The following is a 25,233-nucleotide window of genomic DNA, read 5'->3' on the forward strand; positions in this document are numbered from 1 at the left end:
TACCAATAATAAATACTAAATAGTTTATGGCCTATGGGTATTGGCTATTGAGCAAAGCTAAACTTGTGTAATGCATTATGAAGCTAAGTTGTGTACCGCTAAATAAGTTTTAAGAGGTATAAAAAAGTTTAATTTAAAAAAATCATATTATGTGCACACTACACGGCTGCTTTGGGTATTTTGATTTAAGGGGTACCAGGGTTTTAAAAAGCTTTTGACACCAATTTTATTGACACCGCGCGCTATAAACTGAAGTCCACGCGGACGAAGTCGCGGGCAACAGCTAGTAATTTATAATTATAATGAGAATCGAGTACCGAGTACTCTCCTTAATTACCTATCGATCATGATTTAGTGTCTACTGTCTATATAGCCAGCCAAATTCGTTCGTGGGCGTAAAGATGTAACAGACAGACACACTTGCGTATTAATTAGTGATTAAACGAACTTCCATGAAGTGAAGTTCTATCACAATTATACGAGGGCTTTGTCCGAAGAGATTAGCATTAAGTATACATGTAGTACGCAGACGGTGTCGCCAGATCTTTGCACTGTATTTGAGATATTATAATCTGTGGAAATCTACCCTGTTCTTTTTTTATGTGAGGGTAGATTAATAATCGTCATATTCAACCGATCTTCCGTTCTTCATTTAGTTCAGAGCTACCTATAATATTATGTTGATATTTTATTCTCCCTGGGAAGAGAAACTTTAGTTGGGTGGGTGGGATGCTAATCTCTTCGGACAAAGCCCTCGTATAATTGTGATAGAACTTCACTTCATGAAAGTTCGTTTAATCACTAATTATACTCATGCTTTGTCCTCGAGATTAGCATTAAGTATACATGTAGATGTTGAGAGACAAAAATATCAACTATTTGTAATCAGAATGTTAGGTATATTTCAATATTATGTAGTTAACATAACAAAGAGTATTTAAATGTTACATAGTACAATAATTATATCGTTATGACAATCAAGAATTGTTTATAATACTTCCCGCAAAGAAAACATTATTTACCATATCCTGAATAACAATTATGTTATAAAATCTACCAAAGGTTTGGGAGCTGCCACTCCAACCTGCGGTTTTTAGCTCTAGAAGTTGCAGCGTGTCTAGCGTTGTGGGCAGTAAATACTGATACATCGATTCCACAACTTGCCACATGTTAGTTTTATCCATCCTTAGCGTTTATGATGAGATAGGTTTATGGGGCTTTTTTATACCAATAAATAGATTATTATTGCTACGTAATGATTGTGTTTTGCAAAGGTAGCAGCGTAATGTAACAACTGGACAAATTTTAGGACGTCTGTGGAAGACGGGAAGAACTAAAATTGGTTGTGGAGCACCTGGGCGTGAGGTTTCTAGCAAGTAGGTATGCCTCTTCTTACGAATGACGCCTCGATAACAGCCCGGTAACCAGGGTAACCTTCCGGTGAACATCTCGATTGCTGGAATGAGAGTTAATCTAAGTTTTAGATGGTCGAAAGATCAGGGGCTCCGTTAAGAATAGGCTTTTAATTAAAGAGTACCACGGCTGCGTGGGCCAGAGGGGCACAACCATTATACCATGAGCTCTATCATCAATAATTTTTCTTAATGATTTTAAAATAATAGCAAAAGGGGGGAAGCTATAAAAATAAAAGTTAAACCATGACAACGTAAATGCATCAATGGCTACGGCATCCGGGTCCCGGTGCCAAGATATATATTTTTGCACTTTTTATTTATCCTACTAGCGAACAAGTCAATTTCGGGAAAAACAAAATGATCAACAATTTTTTGAAAAGCGTAATCAGCTAATTCCCACTCAATATCGGGGTGAACAAGCCGTGATTCTGTGTCCGCAACGAAATTATCAATGGAGCCTATGTATGACGAAAAAACTATTAAATTACGTTTTCACACCATTGCCATAGTTGTCGAGTGACGTTAGTCAGGTGTGGAAACTGCACACCGCCCATGCGGTTGATGTAAGATACTGCTGTTACGTGTTATCTATTCTCAAAATAATGTGGCAGTCTCGATAACTTTTGCAAGCACCTTGAGACCGAAAAAAGCGGCTAAATTTACAAGATAATTGATATGCTACCACTAGCGCGTTCACCACTACAGGCGGCCCTCCATCCCGTTGTTGAGGCATCGCTGTAAATCTCTTAGCAAAATTTGTTTTGCACGATTTCATTAGCGGGGTTATCGATTATATCTTAAACCACCATTGAAGGTGGTAATAGTGATAACGGTAAGTTCATGCGCTTATCGTAACTTTGTCATCCTCTTTTAAATTTAAATATTTACACCGTTCCAGTTCCTTCGTATATAACCAGTACTTAACGGCGGGACAGGTGGAGGTGAGTACCCCTACTAGACGTGCGAATTCCCGGACTTTGCACTGTTTTATTATCAAAAACTTATCAATTTCAGTTTTGATTTTTAAACATTTTTCTTGGGGTAAAGTGACTTGTAATTTTTTGGAGTCTATATGACGAAGAAGATGTAAGTTTACTCTTCTAATAATCTAGTGGTGTCTGTAATGTCTTGAAAAACAAGATTCTTTGGTATCTCCAATTAAAAAAGTGTCATCTAAATAAATTGTGGATAAATGTCCACGTAATCGCAGCAGGCTAATCACGGGCTTCATTATTTTTGTGAATACAAAAGGTGCAATATTAAGGCCAAAAGGTATTAATATAGTTTTGCGTTAAAATTATAAACCGGAGATAATATTTTTTATAATCATTGTGTATGCGTGTGTAAATATGCATCTTTTAAAATTTAAATTAATCGTAATCATATAGCAACGATTAGAAATAAGTTTAAGCTGTTCTCAAATCTTCCAGTTTGAAGTGGGTACTGTGAATAAATTTATTAAGGGCCTTAAGATTTAAAATAAATCTTGATTTTCCGTTAGGCTTAGGCACTAAAAAGGTAGAAGATATAAATTGACCTTGATATGGCTTACATTCCGAAATAGCACCTATGGTCAATAAGTAGTCTCTGGGAGTATGAGATTGAGTTACTTGGAATGAGAAGGGTATTTGAGAACCTTGGATCCATGATAAAAAAGTGGAATCATTAGTAATAAGAGACCACTGGTCAATAAAGTTTGACAGCCTGCGGGCATATCTTACTTGGTCTAACGACGATTGTGGCTGCGACTGTGCGCTGGACACGATGACCTCTTCGATGAGCTGGCCGGGCGGTCCTTGGGTGTAAAAGGCTCCTTCCGGTGGATCCCCTTCGGCCTTTGACTCAGGGGAGGAACACGCCAGTTTAAGTTCGTTTGTTTAACAGGCGGGGGCTTCATTTCAGCTCCAGACCTTGATAGCGCTTTCGCGGCTTTCAATGTTTCTGCTAGTTTTTCTCCAAATAGAAGCCTGTCTATCTTGGTCGCCTGTAGCTGATCCTTCAGGTCTTTCTTGAGGCCATTAAGGACGAAGCTTCTACGTATTAAGGAGTCTGTAGCTTGGCTATCACACATAAGCTTAGTTGCATCCATTAACAATTGTATAATTGTAGTATTTTTTGGTTCCGATGCAATGAGGAGAGAAATAGCTTCCGCTACGCATGACACTGCAGAGGCGTGTTGCTTCTGTCTGAGCTCAATGCCTTTGTCCTTTTTAAGACAGCATCTGTAATAGCAAATACTGCTTCCGGATTCAAGGCGGGTGCATCTACTCGTATCAATACACAATTGGCCGGCGGCAAGTACTTATCGAGAAGTTCTTTGCGAGCTTCTTTAGTTAAACCAGATGTGGCCACGTGTTGTAGCCTGACCGCGAGGTCAATTTGGATGACTTTGCCATATGTTTTTAGCTGTGAGGGATCCTCTCCCAATATTTTTAATAACTCGTCATCGAGTTCTGGATGCTGTTCTTCAAGGCCACGGGTCTGGTCGACTGCCGGTGGCATGGCCGAATCAGAATCCGTTGCCATATTAGGTACCTGTTCAATCTGCCTGACAGCACTGCTGGTCGAAGGTATTGGATCGTATGCCGCAGCGCTAGTGGGAGGATGTTGTGCAACGGCCATCGAACTTGAACAAGGTAGGTAGCGATTCGTTCACCACTGCGCTGGCCGGGGGCCGTGGGCTGGCATGTCCGCCAGCAGGACCCGACGGTGTAATAGGCACACCATGAATAAATAAACGAACTGTTAATTTTATTGGTTAAGTGACTGCCCCAAAGGCAGCCCGCATTACCAATAATTTTTAAGCAAATATTAATAAAGTGACAACCCGAAATGGCTGACCGCATTAGTAATTTATTGCTTGTATGTATTTCATTACATTATCGACAAGGTGACATTCCCAGAGAATGCCCGCACTGTCGTTATTTGTAAAGTGTTAGCCCCAGAGACTAACCGCATTACATATTTTGTGGGTAGGTTTGCTAATCGAGTTTCTGGGCATTTTCAAAAAAATGTGTACCCCTGGTTTTTACCTTGTCCCTTGACTTCGCTACAGATTATTTGTATAAAATTACACACTAACATTTTGTAATTTTAATGTAGGGGCAAAAACAAGTTTTCTTTTATTAAAATACATTCACGTTTGTATAAAATTTTATTTAGTATGAGATTTATAAGGGTTTTTAAGTACCGAAACCTATTAAATTCACCTGTCCCCTTCCCAGAAGTTGTAACAAAATCTTTAATAACTATTTTTTTTCTTAAAGTAAGTTACTTAAAAAACATATGTTAGATTCCTAAATACTTAATGTATCAATTGAATATCTTGTTATTGAAAAATCTAACATAATTTAACTAAAAATTAATTAAAATTATAATCATGAAAAAACAACCCGACCGGAATGTTCGATTTAGTGACCGTTTTTTTTAGTTTTATAAACATACTACAAAAATATTTTCGGCACTAAATGATAGCACTCTATTTCATTGTACATCGAGACACTTCAATTTGAATTTAGTAGTTAAAAATCTGCTACAAGACGCGGACGCAGGTTGGATGGTTCTTCAGGAACGGTTTATTTGTTCAGATAAGTGACCATATTTTGTAAGCATTATTATACTTCTCCAACTGTTTTTACTGTTGACACGTTGCAAAATTAGCTTAGTATTTAGTATAAAAAATGAAATTGTGATAACTATTATCGGTTATTTACAAACACTTTAAAAGTAAAAGAAAGTAATATTACGTGACTTCCGACTTGTGACTTTTCGTATGGTCACATATAATGGAACTGACAAGTCACAACAGGCGGAAAGCATAAGGCTTAGTTCACATTTTAAATAAATTATTTTTTTATTCACAGATTTTATTAAGAAAATTGGAGATTTTTAAACTGGTACGATTAACGTACAAATATATTTTTTACTACTTATGTGTTAAGGTGACGCCGCGTTAAAGTAAAAAACCGCTTTGGATATGTTTTAGATTGCTAGTTTTCTATGAAAGGCCGGCCCGGCCTCTCACAGAAAACAAGCAATGGAATAGCAAAAAATGGAAAGGGCGTAAGCGACAAAATAGTTTTGTCGCGTAATTTAAAAACCATAAATACATTTCATATAAGCTATGGGCAAATTAAAGTGTATGCTTGAATCAATCCATGTACATTTTTGGAAGCTTCCACTCACTCTCCTCTGTCGGAAAAATAGGAATCCTTTTTTTTACACAGGTCTATTTGATTGATTATTCTGTGTTATAAAAGTTAACCAATCGTGTTATGCTATGGGTAAATCAAAGACAAAGACATTGAAAAATCGATATCACTACAGCCAAATTATCAAGGCGTCGCCTTTACTTAACAATAACAAATATTTAAAATTTAAGTACCTAAAAGTTTTATTTTTTAAATAATTTTGATTTTATTTCCACTACTTCTCTATCAGTAAAGTTGAAAATCATTTTGTGTCATTGATATTTTTAGATTTATAATAACTAGACATCGGATTATATGCATTTGCATACTTGCATATGCAAATGCATATTATAATGTCACTTTTTAGGCGATAGTGCATATTTTGGCAATTTTGCATATTTTGGTAGTTTAACTTCCATGGGCATTAAGATTGCAATCGGAAAATGTTGGTAGAAAATTATTATTGGCGTATAATAAATAAATAAAAAGTCTTTATTTCAAGAAATTAAAAATCCTGGATTTTATGAAATTATAAAAATTGGCGCTTTTATTAATGTCACTACCGGAAAAGTCTTCAAAAAAATAATAAATTTTAATATTAAGTGACTTTTGATTGTGCATATTTTGTGCATATTTCGACCATTTTTCGTGCATATTTGCATGGATATTTCGGCACTTTGATCGTGCATATAATCCGATGTCATTAATAACTTAGGAATTCGTAGACATGTGAACACATCTTTATGATTATGAGATGTTCGTCCCTCTAATTAATGAAGTTAAATCTATGAAATCAAAGAATTTTTTACTTTTATAAGTAGTGCAACAATAAAAATGTTTAAATAAAAGGTTTTTGTGTTATAAAAACTACTTTAAATATGTTAAATATTACTTACTCATGTAAAAAAATGAAAAATAACCTAGTGGATAGGTCACATAGTCACACTATGGATTAAAAATAATTGCTACTCTTGTTGATCCTTGAAATTATCAAAAATTTTTTTAATAAACAATTAAATATGCATTTCACTAGATTAAATAAACGAAGAAATCCATTTATTGCTGTATTTTTTTGTATTAAATTATATTTTACATTTAGTCGCACAACGGAATCTGTTTCGTCGAAAATTCGATTTTGTTTCAATAATATCAGAATAATATAACGTTCTCAGCGTTCTTTTTAACTTATTCCATTAGTTCAATATTTTTCCTTGTATATGACATTCAAATAAATCGAAATAAATGACCTTAAAAAATATAGACATATTTTTGCAAGGGTACACGTTTTTTTGAAAATGCCCTTCTACCACATTTATTACTAACCTTCAATGTATGGCGGCTCGGGCAGCGACCCAATTGTAACGGGTGTCTGCGACCGGGATCTTGAACTCGACGAATCCGACGAAGTCTTCGACGAGGACGATGAGGTCGATGTTGTAGTCCGCAAAAGTCGTCTATCACGATCTTTGCGTCTCACACGCTTGTATTGCTCTTCCAATTTCTTGATTTCCTTTGCAATAAGTTTAAAGTCGTCGTAATTATCACGTGTACGTTTGCCCATATTGGTTAAAAGAACAATAAGGCGCGCGAAAATGTGCAGTCTGGCGAAGCACTGAATGCGTAATGAAGAACGGAAGATCGGTTGAATATGACGATTATTAATCTACCCTCACATAAAAAAAAAAACAGGGTAGATTTCCACAGATTATAATATCTCAAATACAGTGCAAAGATCTGGCGACACCGTCTGCCTACTACATGTATACTTAATGCTAATCTCGAGGACAAAGCAGGAGTATAATAATATTAGTATGGATTTACCTCGCCGCTTGCGGCGGCGTATGAGTACGCGGGAAATCCGCAAGTGCGTTGAACGAGGCCAATTGTGTCGGTCTGTCTGCGACCCTGAACTTCCGAAACTGGGGCGGTGCATGCTGTTGTTAGCCCATAAATAACTTCATTATTGCCGCTTCCGAATTATAACACGGAATAAACGAATCAATGTTAATATTTTCAAGCAGGTTTCTATCGTTTTTAGGGTTCCGTAGTCAACAAGGAACTGTCCGTCTGTCTGTCTGTCCGCGGTTTTGCTCAGAGACTATAGAACCTACAAAGCTGTAATTTTGCATGAGTATATTGATGTTGCCGACAAAATGGTACATGAAATCTTAAAACATTTTTTTTATCCCTTCCCTACACATCAAACGGGGATGATATTTTTTCGCGTCCATCCCATCGTGTGGGGTGTCGTTGAATATGTTTTTTAAAAATATTATGAGTATTCATAGATCATTTTCGGATTTAGGGATCTGTTTGTGAAATATTAAGTTTAAAAGTGGTGGTTAGAGTCCAGTGTCCCCCCCCTTCTACCAGCTAAGAGGACTTTATAAGTTATTGAAAAAAAATGTAGTCGGCGAAGTATAAAGGAACTTTTCGTTCAATTCCTTTGATAGTAACTGAGATGATGTTGTTAGTAGTGTAAAACACGTTATAAATGTTCGTTCATTGACAAGTACGCTTGGTCTTTGGTTGTGTGCAAGGTTATCGTTTTGGATTGAGATAAAACCTCGCCTATCACATTTTTTCACAAATATCAGCGATTTTCAGGTACCATTTTAAAGAATTAGGAGTCACACTGTGAGGATATTTTGGTTTCAAATGAAAGATAATATATTCATCTCCACGTCTACATCATAAAATTCTTATAGCCGCATACAAAATTTTCACATAAATACGTTTTAACCATCACAATAATTGCAAAAGATTAAAAAAACGGGATTTTTATTTACCCATTTTAAAATATATATATTAATAGGAAATAATTACCCATTATAGCTAAATACACTGAACTAAGGAAAATAAATATACAAAAAAATGTTGCTTATTTAGTCCCCTGTACGAATAGCTAAATATTTTATATAAAAATAAATAATATTTCCATTTATAACAAAAATAAGAAACGCTCTCAAATTTCTTCATACATTTTCGCCCTATCAAGAACGCGGCGAGCGTCGTAACCGCCACTGTACAAGGCGCGCTGATATTGAATGTTATTTAAATGTCCTTAACGTCGATATTCGTACTGACCTGCTAATTTTTCTAATAATTTTTGTGATAGCGTAGTTAAGGGGGGCTCCCATACAACAAACGTAATTTTTTGGCCATTTTTGCTCGTTATCCATAAAGGCAACACGTAGGCACTTAAGTTTTTTACAAAATCCTCAAATATATAGTGTACTTTAATAATTGATAATAAAAGTAAATTAAATTTAAAAAATAAGGGCTGCTCTCATACAAAAACACTATTTTTAAACTATTTTTTCTCTATAACGGTACGGAACCTTTCGTGCGCGAGTCTCACTTGCACTTGGCCGATTATTAAGTTATTTAGGGTGGGTTGTACCAACCTACCTTAACTATAACTGTTTAACTTTAACTATAACTACAGTGCAAACTGTCAAAACTTTGGTTAAAGACGCCATATTTAACGATAACCATAACCACTCAAACTTACTATATCGACATTTTTCGTGAAAATTTACAATGGATCACAGTGTTATAACAAATATTTTTCCCGTCGATTTTTACGGATAATTCATATTTTATACTGTAACTGTAGCTTTAACAAAAAAATAAACGCAACAGACATATTCTGTCAAATTCCGTGGTCAAAGTTAAGGTTAAAGTTAAGTTAGCCTTAACTATAACCATAACTTTAACTTTAACTACGCCTTTGGTGCAACCCGCCCTTAACGACGTAATCGATTAGGCGCAAGGGTTACAAAGACACCTAATTATAGATGTCGCTATGCGACACAAACTCCTAAATAGTTGGAGATTACGAAAAGGTAACCAAGACGTTTTCCGATTAACTAATTATAGTTTTCAGATAGAATAAGAAACAGACTATTAAGAGCTCACCTGACTCTAAAAATCAAACATCGTCCTTCTCTCTTCACACTCACGCCAGTCTTTCATATGCCAGGTGAAAAAGGACGGCGCGGAATCATCGCCGAGTTAGTTTTACTTGAATAAAAGACGAACTATAATGATTATGAAAAAAGTGTTTTGAGCAAATTTAGGTTTTATCAATACATTTTTAGATATTAAAAAATATTAAAGAAAAGACAGCAAACTTCGAAGATCCAAGCAAAAATGTGTCTAAAACAAGGTTTTTTGTAAAAAAGAAACTATCGAGTATTTTTTGAGTAATCGTGTTTTCGTCTTGAACATTTAATTTTTATGAACTGAAGTTACTTGTGTCAAAAAATCAGTTTTCTAGACCTTACAGATTTTGAGATCTATGTTAAAGTATGTAGTCAAGTTAGGGTTATAATAGGCTTATATAGCTTGAGGGTCGAGCGCGTGGAGTCCCGCCACAAAGTGAATTTTAATTCCTTTGTGGTGAGAGTCCCGACGCACCATCTACCGACCTTCGAGAAGGAGTTCTGGCAGATCGGAGTCGTCTACAGGAGGTTCCGAGGACGACTTCCGAACACGTCGTAGACAATACGTGTTTAGTGTTTTAGTGTTAGTGTTAGTTTTTAGTATAATTGTATGTACTTATGTTAGTCTATAAGGTATTTATAATATGGGCCAAGATGCCTGAGTTAAATAAATAAATAAAAAAAATAAAAATCAATAAATAAATATGGGCTCTTAAGTCTGTTTCTTTACAAGAATTCAATTTAACAGAATGCAGTGCGAGTGTTTTTCACATAGCTCCTGGACTAGAAAGGTCAATGACCGCTGGTGCCATCTTAAATTATGAGTCCCAGGCCCCAGCTGAAAATACTTTTTGTTTAATAAAATTGCTAGCGGTTTAGTTTTTTATTTTTAATGCTCACCCCGGTACTATTACCTATTCTGTGACCCAGGGCAGGAAATGTAAATTTTCTTGAAAAGGTTTCACAGCTTGTTATAATATTACTCATAGTAATTATTTTAGTCCAAAGAGCTATTCAAACCATAGAAATTTTAACCTTAGAGTGGAAGGTGAAATTGTTAAAAAAAAATGAAAGCAATTTTCATGATGGAATCTCTGTAGTCATAAGTAGACTAATTTTTACATTTGGTTCTGAAGGTTCTGAAGCTTATTAAAATATATTCGCTTGATTGCACCAGCAAAATATTAGCAAAATTTCAAAATATTTAGGCACAGCACTGACATAATATGTAAATACCAATAAATAATTTATTAAATACTTAATTGTTTAACTTAACATAGAATATATTGATCTGTCCTGAGAAATAAAAATATAATATTAATAGGGGCTGTTTCATCACTTCCTGATAAGTGTCGGATAGGCTATCCACAACTTAAAACTTGCCAGATAGAGTATAGAGCATCTATCAGATAAGATGTGGATAGCCTATCCGGCACTCATCATAAACTGGTGAAACAGGCCCATGAAAAAATAACACCGCGGTCCGCGACTCCAATGCATTTTCCAGTCCTCGCAAGTCACAGCTATTTCCAAAACTACACAACGTACCGAAAATAAAGTGGTTTTAGTGAAATACTTAGTTAATTCTTACACACCTAGCCAATTCCATTTAAAGTATATTTTTTTTTAGTTTGGTATGTTCCAGAAATTGAAAACTTACTGAAATTACTCAGTTATCCATTCTCTACAAACAAAAAATAAGTAAATAATAAAAAGTTGGCTAGCCTCGTAACATACATTTTATTATAATTAGGTAGGTACCTATTCCTCGTTATTTCTGTATGTTTTTCCATTTTCGCCTCGACAGCGTACTTGAAGTCGACAGCAATATAAATAATTGAAAAGAAGGACACGTCGCTTACAATATTGTTTAGCTACCGTCTACGTCACCTACGTCACGGCAGCGAGTGTACGTCCGCTACGAATATTTCCAGTGTAACGCGCGCGTGCGATACAACTCCTTGGCCCGCAAAAATGATTGTAAAGAAATAAAAAAACAAAGTCACCGAAATTCGACATTTTTAAATTTAAAAATATAGTTTTTCTACTAAACTGACGCTGAGGAAATAAAAAAAGGTTACAGAAATTCGAAATTTAAAAATATACTTTTTTCTATTGAAGCTGGCTTGTTCTGGTACCTTGTTTTTTTAAGTGTTAAAGTAATATCGCAGATGGCGGCAACAAAGTTTAGTACAGAGCCAGGATTACTTATCCTAAGTGTTGCAGCACTCATTATGTTTAGTGGTAAGGTTTCACAACACGTAATTATATTATACTGGAACATTTTCTAAGCACCCAACTTCTTAGTGCTTAAGCTAGCTTTTACAGTTGTATAATATAACAAATAGAAAAAGAAACTTTGCGGAATTAAGTCATATTTTGTATTATGTAGAGCCTAGACGTAGAATTTTTGAAAATATTTTAATCTCTATTTGTAATTTTTAAAGTCTCCATAAAAATTGTGAGTAAACATAACAGTTAACAAACAAGAAATTATAAGAAACTTTATATGTGACTTATTCCTGTTTCTCTTTGTTATGACTAGACATCGATTGATGCTCGATCAAAGTGCCGATATATGCATGCATATATGCGCGAAAAATGGCCGAAATATTCACAAAATATGCACAATCAAGTCATTTTTATTAAAATTTATTATTTTTTGAAGATTATTCCGGTGGTGCCGTTAATAAAAGCGCCAATTTATATAATTTCATCAAATCCAGGATTTTTCATTTCATATACAGCACCAATAATAATGATTTTCTACCAACATTTTCTTGTTTATATTTTTGCAATCTTCATCAAGCCCCATTACGGTCACCGGTGACCGAGACACAATAGAAATTCTATTGTGTCTCGTTTTTCCACGATCGACGGGTTGGACCAACCGGTCCAAGTTTATGAAATCGTTATCTACTTTATTTAATTTTTTTAACTTACGTTGCCAACTACAAAGAAAAATTTTGTTTCTAGGAAGATATTGTACTTACCATTTGTATTTTGTACCCTATCGGGTGTATTGCATACAGCATACTTTAAATAGGGATGGGGCCACATATTTGAAGTGTTTTGATCATCATACCTCTGCATGTTTTTTGGCCTCGGTGTGTATCATGATAGCTAGTTTGGAGACTACGAGGGCATAAAACTACCGAAATATGCACTATCAACGAAAAATTGCCAAAATAACCACTAACGCCTAAAAAGTGCCAATATATTATTATGCATTTGCATATGCAAATGCATAATAATATATTGGTATCATATATAAGTCGGTAATTCTTTAAGAGTTTTAAGTTTTTAGGGTCCCGTAACCAAAGGGTAAGATCCTATTACTGGGACTTCGATGTCTGTCCGTCTGTCTGACTTGTATGTCTGTATCCAGGGTGTAACTCAAGAACGGTAAAAGCTATAAAGTTGCCGCTAAAACAACAAATACTGAAAACAGAAAAAAATTAATAATTATAGGGGCTCCCATACAACAAACTTATTTTTTTGGCTTTTTGCTCGATATCAATACTTACTTAATGGAAACATGTAGGCACTTGAAATTTTCACAATGGCCTTAAATACCTGCCAATGTGAACCTTAATATGGAGTTAATTATAATATTTAAGTAAAATAAAAATTTCCATAAAAAACACAATTTTTAAGCCCATTTTTACGGAACCCTTCGTGCGCGAGTCCGACTCGCACTTGGCCGACTTTTTAATAACATTTCATATGAATCCTACTTTAATTGACCACTTTACTTCATGTTATCTTTAGATAGGTTTTAACTCTTCGAAAGCAGAATATGCCAAGTTAATTTTTGGGACTTCTACTATTAAATGAGGCTCAAATTTAAAAATTATTTTAGACTAAGTAGTAAGTACATGACGGCCGCAACTCCGTTTCGCCAAAATTCGTTTATTGCTCGGAACTCGGAAACATAATATTATGTAAGGGACATTTTTGAATGTTCCTTACGTATACAGTGTGTAACAAAAATAAGTGATAATACTTAAGGGTGTGTACGTGTTCCTTGTAGAGAGTTCACTGTGAAAGTTGCAGCGCTGAAAGACGAAATTTTTTTTTCACTTTTGTATGGGCAAGGGCCCGAGCGTCACGAGTTTCCCCATACAAATGTGAAAAAAATTTTTGGTCTTTTGGCGCTGCTACTTTTACAGTAAACTCTCTACAAGGAACACGTACACACCCTAAAGTATTATCACTTATTTTTGTTACACCCTGTATACAAAAATGACAAAAAACCTCTTTAACCAAAAAGCTTATTTATAATATTACGTAGTTTTAGGAAAGTGGCGTTCATTGAGATTTGAGAGAGGCCTATGTCCAGCAGTGGACGATAATAATTAATTCATTGGCCTTTTTTTTATTGTTCATTTTTATCAGATTTAATAACGATTCTGTCACAGCGGTTAAATTAGTATTAAATTCCTCTATGATAAGTATACAGTAGATATGCGACGAAAAAATCTTACGTGTGAGTCATCGCTCGCTTGTGAGTCCCTAGATATTAGCTTCATGGTCCCTAGTGATCTGGCCCCCGAAAGGGGTACTTACAGTTCAATACCTACACCTACACGCTACACGCGCGAGTGGGACAGGCCTGACCACAGAAATAAATCAAGATTGAATGTGAAAAAAAAAATTACACCTTTGCAGTGGTATGGCGGCCATTGGGACCTGTCGGAAAAGTATGGCAAGGTGATTTTCGTGAATGGCTACTCGACGATGATTAGCTATGCAAAAATTAGCCTGGTACAAATGGTTCAATTTTTTTATTAAAATTAACGTATTCGCGTCGGTATGGCGGGCTGTAAGCCGCACCCGACAAGTATGGTATTACGCTTTCGCCTACTTATTTTTTTCGACTATCTGAAAATACAAGCATTTTTTTGGAACAAATCGTTCGACACTCGTTATTTATCCGACACGTGCGATTAACTCCCATACGTTTGGGCTGCCAGTGCGAGCGCTATGACCATCATTTTCCTTTTTGCCTTTACGTAATTATACCCCTGTATAACCGCCATACAAATGACCAAGAATTTTGTGTCAGTATCTCCAGGCCTACCACCATTCACACAGAAGTCAGTTAAAGTCATTGCAATCGTATTGAAATATTTACTTTTCAATGAATAAACGTATGCATTCTATCAACAAGGTTTCGCGGATCTCGAGATTCAGCCTGGTGACAGACAGACGGACAAACAGTCAAGTCTTAGTAATAGAGTCACATAACCCATTTTAACCCTTTTAGAACAGCTTTCTGAAACGAATTAGAGGTATTCACCAAATTTCCACAGTATAGCAATATGACATATCCCTACAGTAGTGAAACGAATGTACTTGCGCAGAGCAACAGAGGGGTACCCGCGGGGAAGCGGGCGGCGCGGGCCCGCGTACACAAACTCGCGGAGTCTGTATACCTGTGCCCACAGGGGTGACGTTGGCGCGTTGTCTACGAATTTTGTGTTGTAAAACCATAACTTATCTAATAAACAATAGGATATTATAAAAAATGTTCAGTGTACGGATGTAAATCTGATTCAAAAAACAAAAAGGATTTAAATTTTCATAAATATCGGCTCACAGTTTACACTAATATTGTGTTGGCCTTGGCGGCATTTTTGTTTACGTTGTAAGAAGTGTAACAAGGAGAGAAACAATATAGAATAAATAAAAAATCTGTCAAATACCCTGTTACATACTAATTAGTACCTACCTAGCTAGGTACACACACCAAGTGTAACATTTTGTCCTTTGGACTGCCCTTACCGCGCACGTAATAAGAGTTTTGAACAGGGATGTTAGACGGCCACTTGGAAATCCTTGTATCGAGCTGGCTGAAAACTGGTATCGGAGACAGAAAACTGGTACGAGTACGCCTGTGCTCCGCTCCGGCGCTGCGAACACTGATGACATCCTGTGTCGGAAGTCGCATCCCAGTGAAAAAAATTAATATTTTAATTTCGTATACCTACTGTTAATAGAGGGCAGTAATCATCGAACGCACGGAAGAAATATATTTTTTTTTTATATTATACTGCATAATTCGGGTATAAAATGTAAAATGTATTGAAAAAAATAGATAAATGATTTATAACGAAGATTTTTATAAGAAACGAGGGTTCGTATGCTTAACCAATGGAAAAGAAGTCCGAAGTCCGAACACACAAGACAACTGTTTATCGAGACTGCTTGCTATAAAAAAGTGTTATATAAAGTATAATCTGATTGGAATGTTTTTTTACATGCATCTTTGAAATTTGCCGGTTATTCTATATGGTCAGTGTATTTTGGTCGGTCAAGGGCCAATCTTGGTATTTTTGCGTACAAGGACCGAGAAGTCTTGGTACATGGTACGTGGAACCAAAACCTGGTATGTGTACCAAGAAATTGGTACGTCTGACATTCCTGGTTTTGAAGTGCTTCTCTTACACCTGACGTGTGATTAATGATTGGATATTTTATATATTCGAAATTTCGAATGCGTCTTCATTATTAATCCTTCGATCGTGATTCGTGGATCCTTGGAAATATATTGTTATTCTATTGTGTCTCGCTCACCGGTGAGCTTATGAGGCTTGATGGGTTAATTAAATTTTTAAATAAAGAATTAAAATCATCTAAAAATAAAGTTTCACGTAAATACGAGTATCTGGCAGTACGACATAATAATATGTAAATAATAAATATAACACGCTAATTAAACAGATTAAATGATAACATTTGCATTTCAAGCACAATATTTTATTTTTATTTTATTTCCCGTTTCGTGGCAACCCTGGCATATCTGTTCGGTACCTGTCATCGGTGGCGGCATCGTGCGACATCAAAGGCGTTTCGTTACTGTCGGGACTAATATTGCTATACTGTGAAATTTCTGATATATTTTTGAACATGACTTAATATTTTTTATAACCGTTAGGGTGGGTTGCACCAGAGGCGTGGTTAAAGTTAAAGTTATGGTTATAGTTAAGGCTAAATTCAACTTTAACTTTAACTTTGACCGGAGAAATAGACAGATGACAGCTGGTCCAACAAGGTTATAAATGAACGTGGGCGGGGGCGCTGCAGCTGGTAAAGGAGAACTGTCAAAAATGGCGTTTTTATATTATGATGACAGCGTTAGTTCCTTTCTTCGCCACGTGCATTTAAAACCTTGTCGAGCTCTATGGTTATGGTTAAATATGGCGTCTTGATGGCGTCCATTTTTAACTTTATCCAAAGATTTGACATTTTCTACAGTTGTAGTTAAAGTTAGACTGGGTTGCACCAACTAACTTTAACTTTAACCTTAACTATAACCTTAACTATAACCGGAAAAATTGACAGATGTCGTATGAGAATATGGGGTGTTTGGACGCCATATTTAACTTTAACTTTACCCACGCCTCTGGTGCAACCCAGTCTTAGTTGGTGCAACCCAACCTTAATGTCTACGTCAACCAATCAAAACCGATATTGAAACGATAAGCTTTCTACAACGTTAATAAAGTTATATTGTAAAATCGACGGGACTCGAAAGTCTAGTTTGTTAAAAATGTATGCGTTCTATTGGACATCGCCTTCGGAGCAGCTGACTCTTCACATATTTAATATTCTGGAGTGGTTTCATCGCAATTTTCGTTATTATATTAAATTTTATATTATTAGTATAGCGTTTGTTTAGCTTCGATACCGTTGGCGTTGGACGTGAATGGAATAAGATTGTATTAAATTCCTTCAATTTTAAAGACGCGACAAATCATAATCCATATTCCAATTTATCATACCTTCTAATATTATAAATGCCAAAGTCTGTTTGTCAGTCCCGCTGAACCGATTTTGCTGAAATTTGGTACGGGGATACTTTGGAAAAGAGGATACTTTTCATCCCGGAAAAATGTACAGTTCCCTCGCGATAAATGAATATCGCGACGTCATAATCGAGTAGCAGTTTGTATGGAGTATTTCGTGCATTTTTATGAGATTTTTGAATTGTTATATCTAGGAAACCTTTTAAGCTAACACAGAAATTCTTTTACCGATTCTGTTTCGGAAAAGTCATTTAATTACTATCAAGAAAAAAAATAGTCATAACTCATCACTCATCATTAGGGTATGTTATTCGAATATTCGAATATTCGTTTTATTCGAATATTCGACGATTTTATTATTCGAATAATTCGACCACAATTTTTCGAATAATTCGAATAGTACTAATATTTTTCCATACATGCTTATGTATAAAACAAACCTTGAAACTAACAATAATATGTTATAAAAATTAATCTGGCAATGTTTCTAAACACAATTATATCTGATATTACCTTATAATATTACGGTAGGTACTCGATAATCCGACAAACCTTTTGCACGGCCATGTCGGATTAGCGGATTTGTCGGATTATAGAGAACTCCATACATTTCACAGATTAAAATACATGAAAATCACAATGTTTTAATAATAAGGTTTTATCTTAACTACAAACTATTTTCCTAAAGCAAGTTACTTATCAGCAATCTGTAATCGTTACCGTTGCATGCACCCTACGAATAATAAAAACTAAGGAAAAGTAACTCCGTCAAAAAACATGCTCCACAATACTTGTCAAAAAAGTGACGTTGCATGACAGTTCGAAAGGAACCAAATTTAAAACGGTAATAGTATGGGACTTATGTTTCCTTAGTTTTTATTATTCGTAACATGCACCGTCATAAAAAAATACGTACCTTTGTAAAGATTGGGCAAAATAATATTTATGTACCTAAATTAACGCCGCCGGTACCTGATTAGACAGGGGCCGGATTAGCGGAAGTCTACTGTAATTTATTTACTACGGTTATTATAATGTATTAGGGGTATTTAATTTTTTACATATTCTTAACTAAAACCAAATAATTGGTGTATATTTTTTATTTGCAACACCGAAAAGATGCCATGATCACCGTCGTTCAGAACGACATGATCTTGTCGCTTGCCAATTCAGTCTGTACTTTGTTTTTATTAAAGAATCACTATTAATGCATTGTAAAGATAAATTAAAAATTCAACATTTCTAATTTGTGTGCAAAAAAAAATGTTACGTAATACTGATTTCGATACAAATACAATCTTGCTGATTATATTTCAGTAAACATAATACGTAAATATTTTTACTGGCAACACCGGAAAGACGCCACGCTCACGCGCAGTTTCAAATATGCGACGCCATCTTGTCTTTTGTCAGTTGAGTCGCTTCTCGATAACGATGCGCATGTCGCTAGTGAATAGTGATATTAAATAGATATTAAATAAATATGTTTTAGTGTTAAAGTGTTTGTTTCAACTTTTATAAGAGTGGAGTGTAAGGTGAGTACCGATTTTTAATGTATATTGAGCTCTTTTTAAGAAGCGAAAGCCACGTATCCATCATAAATGTTTTAGACGCCTGCCAGGTTATTCAAATTTTTCGCAATAAATGATTTGTTATTAAAATAGGCTAAATAATACAATTCCCTGATACTCTCGTACACTGACTTGCCATTTTTTAAAACTAAAGCTTTCATTAAAGCGCCAAATAAATATTTTTTCCATTTGTATTTTTTTTCAAACACAGGTGTACAAAATATATTTATATAATATATATCGGTTTATAAATATTTTAGTACATATTCATATATCCATAATATTCTCGATTGAACTTAGAAATTTAAAAAATGTAAATTTATTATTTTTTTCAGATAAATATTGACTAGCGCAACATAATGGCGGCTTCAAAAAACGCAGACAAAATCATTTTCGAAAAAAATCCCCGTGGCGTAGTTGAAAAGTCGTCTGTTTGGCAATATTTTCTTCGCTCTACAGATGGATCATATGCGGAATGCCAATTATGTAAAAAAATACTGAAGACCTGTAAATCTACTACTCCCCTTCGTAACCATCTAAAACTAGTTCATTCTATGGACCTTACAAATAAAAAAGAAGTTGAAGCCAGTTCTTCTCAAATAGGTGAAGCTTCATCCAATTTAAATAGTTCTAAAAAACGAAAAATTGGGGACTATTTTGAGCAGAAGGAAGATAATTTGCAGTCTGCCGTATCGAAAATGACTGCATTGGACGGATTACCTTTTCGAGTATTTGCAACGTCTGAAACACTGAGAAATCTTTTCAAAAAAAGTAATTATAATTTACCTGCAACACCTAATGCAATAAAGATGATAGTTATGAAGAAACATGCCCAACTGAAAGAAGAACTAAAAATTGAAATAATTGAAATGAAAAAAAAACAGAAATTTTCGGTCAGCCTTGATGAGTGGACATCTACGAGAAATAAAAGATACATGAATGTCAACATCCATTCACAAAAATTTTGTAACAAGCCCTTTAGAAACTTAGGGCTGTCAAAAATAAACGGTCGGGGCACTGCAATAAACTGTCATAATGTTTTGACAGATAAACTTATTGAATTCGGACTTTCTCTGGAAGAAGACGTTGTGTGCATCGTCACAGATGGTGCCCGAGTTATGCAATCTTTAGGCCAGAGAATTACAGCTCAAAGCCAACTGTGTTTGGCGCATGGAATTCAGTTAGCTGTTTTAGACGTTTTATATAAAGATCAAAACACGGACGATATGGACATAAGTTATACAGCCGAACTTAACGAAAGTGATGATTCGGAAAGTGAGAGCGGTGATGATGGATTTGCACCATTCATAGAAAATACTACTAGACCTCCACTTACAGTTTACAAAGAATTAATATCTAAAGTAAGACAAGTAGTAAAGTACTTTAAATATTCGCCCACTAAAACTGATCATTTAAACTCATATCTGGAAACTGAAGGAAAACAGTTAGGTCTCATATTGGACTGCAAAACGCGTTGGAGTAGCCTGGCAGACATGATATCAAGATTTTTAGCCATAAAAGATGGTGTAATGAAAGCTTTGATCGATTTAAAAAACGATACTACTTTCAACAGCATTGAAATTGATATTTTAAAAGACATTTCAGAAGCTTTAAATATTATAAAAGCTACGGTAAAAGCAATATGTAGCGAAGATGCGAACATGCTGACTGCAGAGACTGCTTTGAAATTTATGATCGACGAACTAAGCGAAAGAAATAATATTATATCTCTCCAGTTAAAAGAGGCTTTAAAAACCAGGATTATTCAACGCAGACAACCTAAAATTGTTGGAACTCTTAAATACCTACATAGCCCCATAAATTTTTATGCAGAAAGTTCATGCGATACCTTCGAAAATCCTTCATTTAGCACCATCTTAAAATTTATAATGGACATTATAAAAACATATTTTCGCCCTGGGGAAATTGAATCGATAGACTCTGATGAAGATGACGTAGTCCTCAGCTTATATCAAGAAGAAAAAAGAAACGAAAAATCATTGCCATTAGAAGACCAATTAAGAAAAAAGATAGATGCATGTTTGTCAACACCATCGACATCAACCAACGTAGATTCTGACGACTTGGAAACTATTTTACGTATCCAAACGGCATTGTTTGATAGAGGGGGGCCAAGAAGTGAATATTTGGATCTAGTATATGACTTATTAATGACTATCCCACCAACAAGCGTAGAAGCCGAGAGGGTTTTTTCGTCCACAGGTTATATTTGCAATAAACTAAGAACGCGGTTAAATGACGATACTTTAGATTGCCTAAGTTTTCTTAGATCTCACTATCAAAGACTGAAAAAACATTAAAAGTATATTATAATATTTCTACTTAATTGTAAGGTCCGATTGTTATTATTGTTTTGATTTTTTTATCAAAAAGTTGTTGATTATGGCTATATTTAAATTGTCAAACAAATTAATACCTATTATGTGATTTCTTGTTGTAAGACTGATTGTTATGCTGTGATGATTTTTATTATTATTTATAAATGTAACGTATTCATATTTTTTTGTTTATTTTAAAGTATTTTTATCTATTATTAGATTACTCGGAAATTGAAGTAAAAAAAAATGAAAACATGTCAAAACTGTTTCGTAAAATATTATAATAAATATTTACAATTTTTTATTTTAAAAAATTTAATGTAACTTTATCTCCATGATCTCAAATTACGACAGATTTTAAAAATTGAGATCTATTTAAATTACTATTTACTTACCTTCATTAAAATGTTATTTAAGCAGCGTATACGTATTACGTAATCAAAATTCTCTGTTTTTATATTATGTAACAATAAATATTATGGTTTTTTAAAACAGAAGGCATAGTTATTCGATGTATAAGTTTACGTAAGTTGTAAAGAATTGAGATAGCAAGAGTTTCTAAATAAAACATAAAAAATATCAACTCAGGATATTGTTTTTTTTAATTACACGAATTTTCGATTCAATTGTTCAAGGTGTGCATGCTTCACATTAACGGTTTGAAACATTATTTCGTCGATTTTAAAAATATTTAGTTTTTACGATTGTTAAACTTTAACTTATAATTATATAACAAACGATTTGTTAAATAAATACTAATTCTTTTTAAATAAAAATGCTAAAACTCAATATGGTTCTTTTATTTATGTGTTAAATACCAATTTTTCATAAAATACGAAATATTCGAATATATTCGAATATATTCGACAATTTTTAGAAATTATTCGAATTATTCGAATAGCAAATTTGTCGAATAATAACATTCCCTACTCATCATGCATATTGTCCAACTTTTAAGTACTTAGGTAGGTACATAATATGATTCGGTCTCAATCGATATAACGATAGTGATTCTAAAATTACGTTTTTACTATCGATTTTACCTTGTTAGGTAAAATCCTAACTTTAGCTACAACTAATCAACGCCTACATTATATACTTCTTTATCTCATAAACGCCTACCTACTCCAATTTTGCTATGCGCTTCTCAATGCCTTCGGAGGGGTTCTACTAGCGACATACGAATCGTTTATAGAAATATAATTATAAAAATGTTTTCAGAAATGGAGTCACCGTAGAAAACAATGCCACTTATTAATTTTTCGTACAGAATCCATGATTATTCATCACTTCTTGCAGCTCGCTACAATGCCATTGAAATATAGGTTTATTTCCACCGCATCTGAGTAACTTTCTTGTTCAGAGTGTACATTATTATGCCCCTCGATTTGTGAACTTTCAACGCCTTCTGAATTCTGATACATAATTGCTGTCCAAAGTGTATTCATCACATTTTTCAGCAATAAGTTTCGCTTTTCTATTTCTTTAATCTGTAGTTCCGTCAAAAATTTGACATTAGAGACATATATTTTATGTCAATTGTGAGCTATTCCTATCTCTAGTAGGGCAAAACCAGAGATAGATCAAATATTGGGAATGGCCGTAAAGATTTTAGAGCTCGACAAGGTTTTAATTGAACTTGGCGAAAAAAGGAAATCATACAAAACCGGCCAAGTGGGAGTTGGACTCGCCCATGAAGGGTTCCGCAGCAGCAATAAGGTTTATTTTTATTAATTATAAAATTAAAAGGTATAAAAATATATAAATAAATATAAATAAGTATAAAATTAATTATAAAATTAAAAGGTTTTTAATTCTTAGCTATGCCGATGATATAGTACTGCTGGGCCCATCAGTTGGGTCAGTTAGAAAGCTTTTGTCGTTGTGTGAGACATATGCGGAGGACCATGGGCTCAAGTATAACTCCAAGAAGAGCAAAGTCCTTGTCTTTAAAAGCAGTGGAAATAAAATAGGTCATAACCTGCCAATAAGGTTGAATAATGTTGCATTAGAGTTTGTAAAAACTTTTAGATACTTAGGACATATAGTTGCAGATGATTTGTCAGATGACGATGATATACATATAATATATATGTAGAGCGGGAGCGAAGGGCTCTGGCTGTTCGAGGCAACATGCTGGCACGCAGATTTGCGCGCTGCTCGTGTGAAGTTAAGATAACTCTTTTCAAGGCCTATTGTCAATCCTTTTATTCGAGTAGCTTGTGGTTTCGTCATCGGCGTCGGACAGCCAGTGCCCTTCGTGTACAGTACAATGACATTTTCAGGGTGTTTGCGGCTGCCTCGCTTCTGTAGTGCTTCTTCAATGTTTCGTGAAGCACGTGCGGATGATTTTTATGCGATTATTCGCAAAAAAGTAGCGTCTATGCGTCAGCGCTTACGTGAAAGCAGCAACAGCATCCTGCAAATGATATATGCAAGATTTGACTGTCCCATTCAAGATAAATGGATGAAAATCTTAATGGGACTAAAAATAGGATAGGTTTTGTCATAATTTTAATGTGAACCGTAAAATTTATAACATTTAACGTGATAATTTGTATAATGTTCTGATAATGTTTGGTAACGTATTGACTTAAAAAAATACTATGGATGTTAATCTGAAAATAAAATGATTATTATTATTATTTAATTTTTGCGTCCTTTTTGCGTCACATAAAAGAACATCTTAACATTAAAACTTGAATTCAAAAGAAATAACTTTATCAACTAGAGTATTAATCAATTATTCATTTTTGTAAAATAATTTTGGTTATTTAATGAATTTTATTATTGTATAATATACTTTTTTTAATATTACTATTACGATTTTTTATTTTTTTAATTGCTTATTTTTATTAATTTTTATTTTTGTATCCCCTTTTGCTTTTATTGTTAGATGAATTTTTATATTTTAATTATCGGCTATTTAATGAATTTAATTATTGTATCCCTTTTTACTATTACGATTTTTTATATCTTTTATTTGGTTATTTTATTAATTTTATATTAATACTTTAAGCAAATTGTAATGCATGTTATATTTTATATTTTTAATATATATTTTTAATTGTAAGTAGAGTGGGGGACACACATTTTATCACTTTGGAAGAGTTAATAATTTTTCCATTTTTGTATTAAAATCTTAATGCGGTTCACAGATTACATCTACTTACCGAGTTTCAATAGTATAGCTCTTATAGTTTCGGAGAAGTGGCTGTGACATACGGACAGACAGACAGACAGATAGACATGACGAATCTATAATCTATAGGAGGTGCGGTGACAGCGTAGACGAGTGTTAGGCAGAGTCAATAATTTAACACAATTCACTAAAACTTTCGTTTATTAAACAGTTAATTAGCGAATACAGTTCACACTAAACCACACACCATATTTTAAGAAGGAGAAAGATATAAGGATTAAGTCTATTAATTAATAACTAACGCGGACCAAATATATTAAGATCGCGTAAGAAATAATTGTCGCGGCGAGGCAGCAAGCGACACGGGTTCAACGTACGAAGGTGAATTTCCGACTAAAGTGGCAAGGTGACCGAACGCGGCGTGCTGCGCTCGCACATCTAGCGATAAGAACTCGCTAGGTACTTAAGGGTGAGTGCAGCGCGGCGCGGCGGTCCTGTGACGTAACGTGTTTACTACGAGTATGCAAACGAAGTTTATAAAATATTAATAATTTAAGTAATAGTTAATGTTAATGTTTAGATTTAGTGTTTTTATTATTTTAATCTTATTTTAACGAATGAATGAAATTTAGAACTTTTGTAAATATCTTATTTTTAATTATTGTGTGTATAATGTATATATTTAAACTAATTTTATTAAATAAATATACTTATGTGTGTGTTGTGTATGTATAGGCATATAATGTATTATGCCACAAATCTATATAAGGGTTCTGTTTTTTGCCATTTGGTTACGGAACCCTAAAACGACATTTTTG

At 34.4% G+C, this 25,233-nt stretch overlaps 1 protein-coding gene across 1 annotated transcript in view; it reads left to right on the top strand.

The window, feature by feature from the left end:
• The window catches only part of LOC121735883, a 28,555-nt gene that overhangs the window by 1,700 nt on the left and 1,622 nt on the right, over window positions 1–25,233 (top strand). Inside the window, exons 2-3 of the mRNA XM_042126862.1 lie at window positions 6,095–6,104; window positions 11,696–11,796. Coding sequence (XP_041982796.1) covers window positions 11,724–11,796 — 73 coding nt within the window. The 5' untranslated portion in view covers window positions 6,095–6,104; window positions 11,696–11,723. The remainder of the gene's footprint in view (window positions 1–6,094; window positions 6,105–11,695; window positions 11,797–25,233) is intronic.

The sequence above is a fragment of the Aricia agestis genome, chromosome 18, assembly GCF_905147365.1.
Source record: "Aricia agestis chromosome 18, ilAriAges1.1, whole genome shotgun sequence".
Taxonomy (NCBI): Eukaryota; Metazoa; Arthropoda; class Insecta; order Lepidoptera; family Lycaenidae; genus Aricia; species Aricia agestis.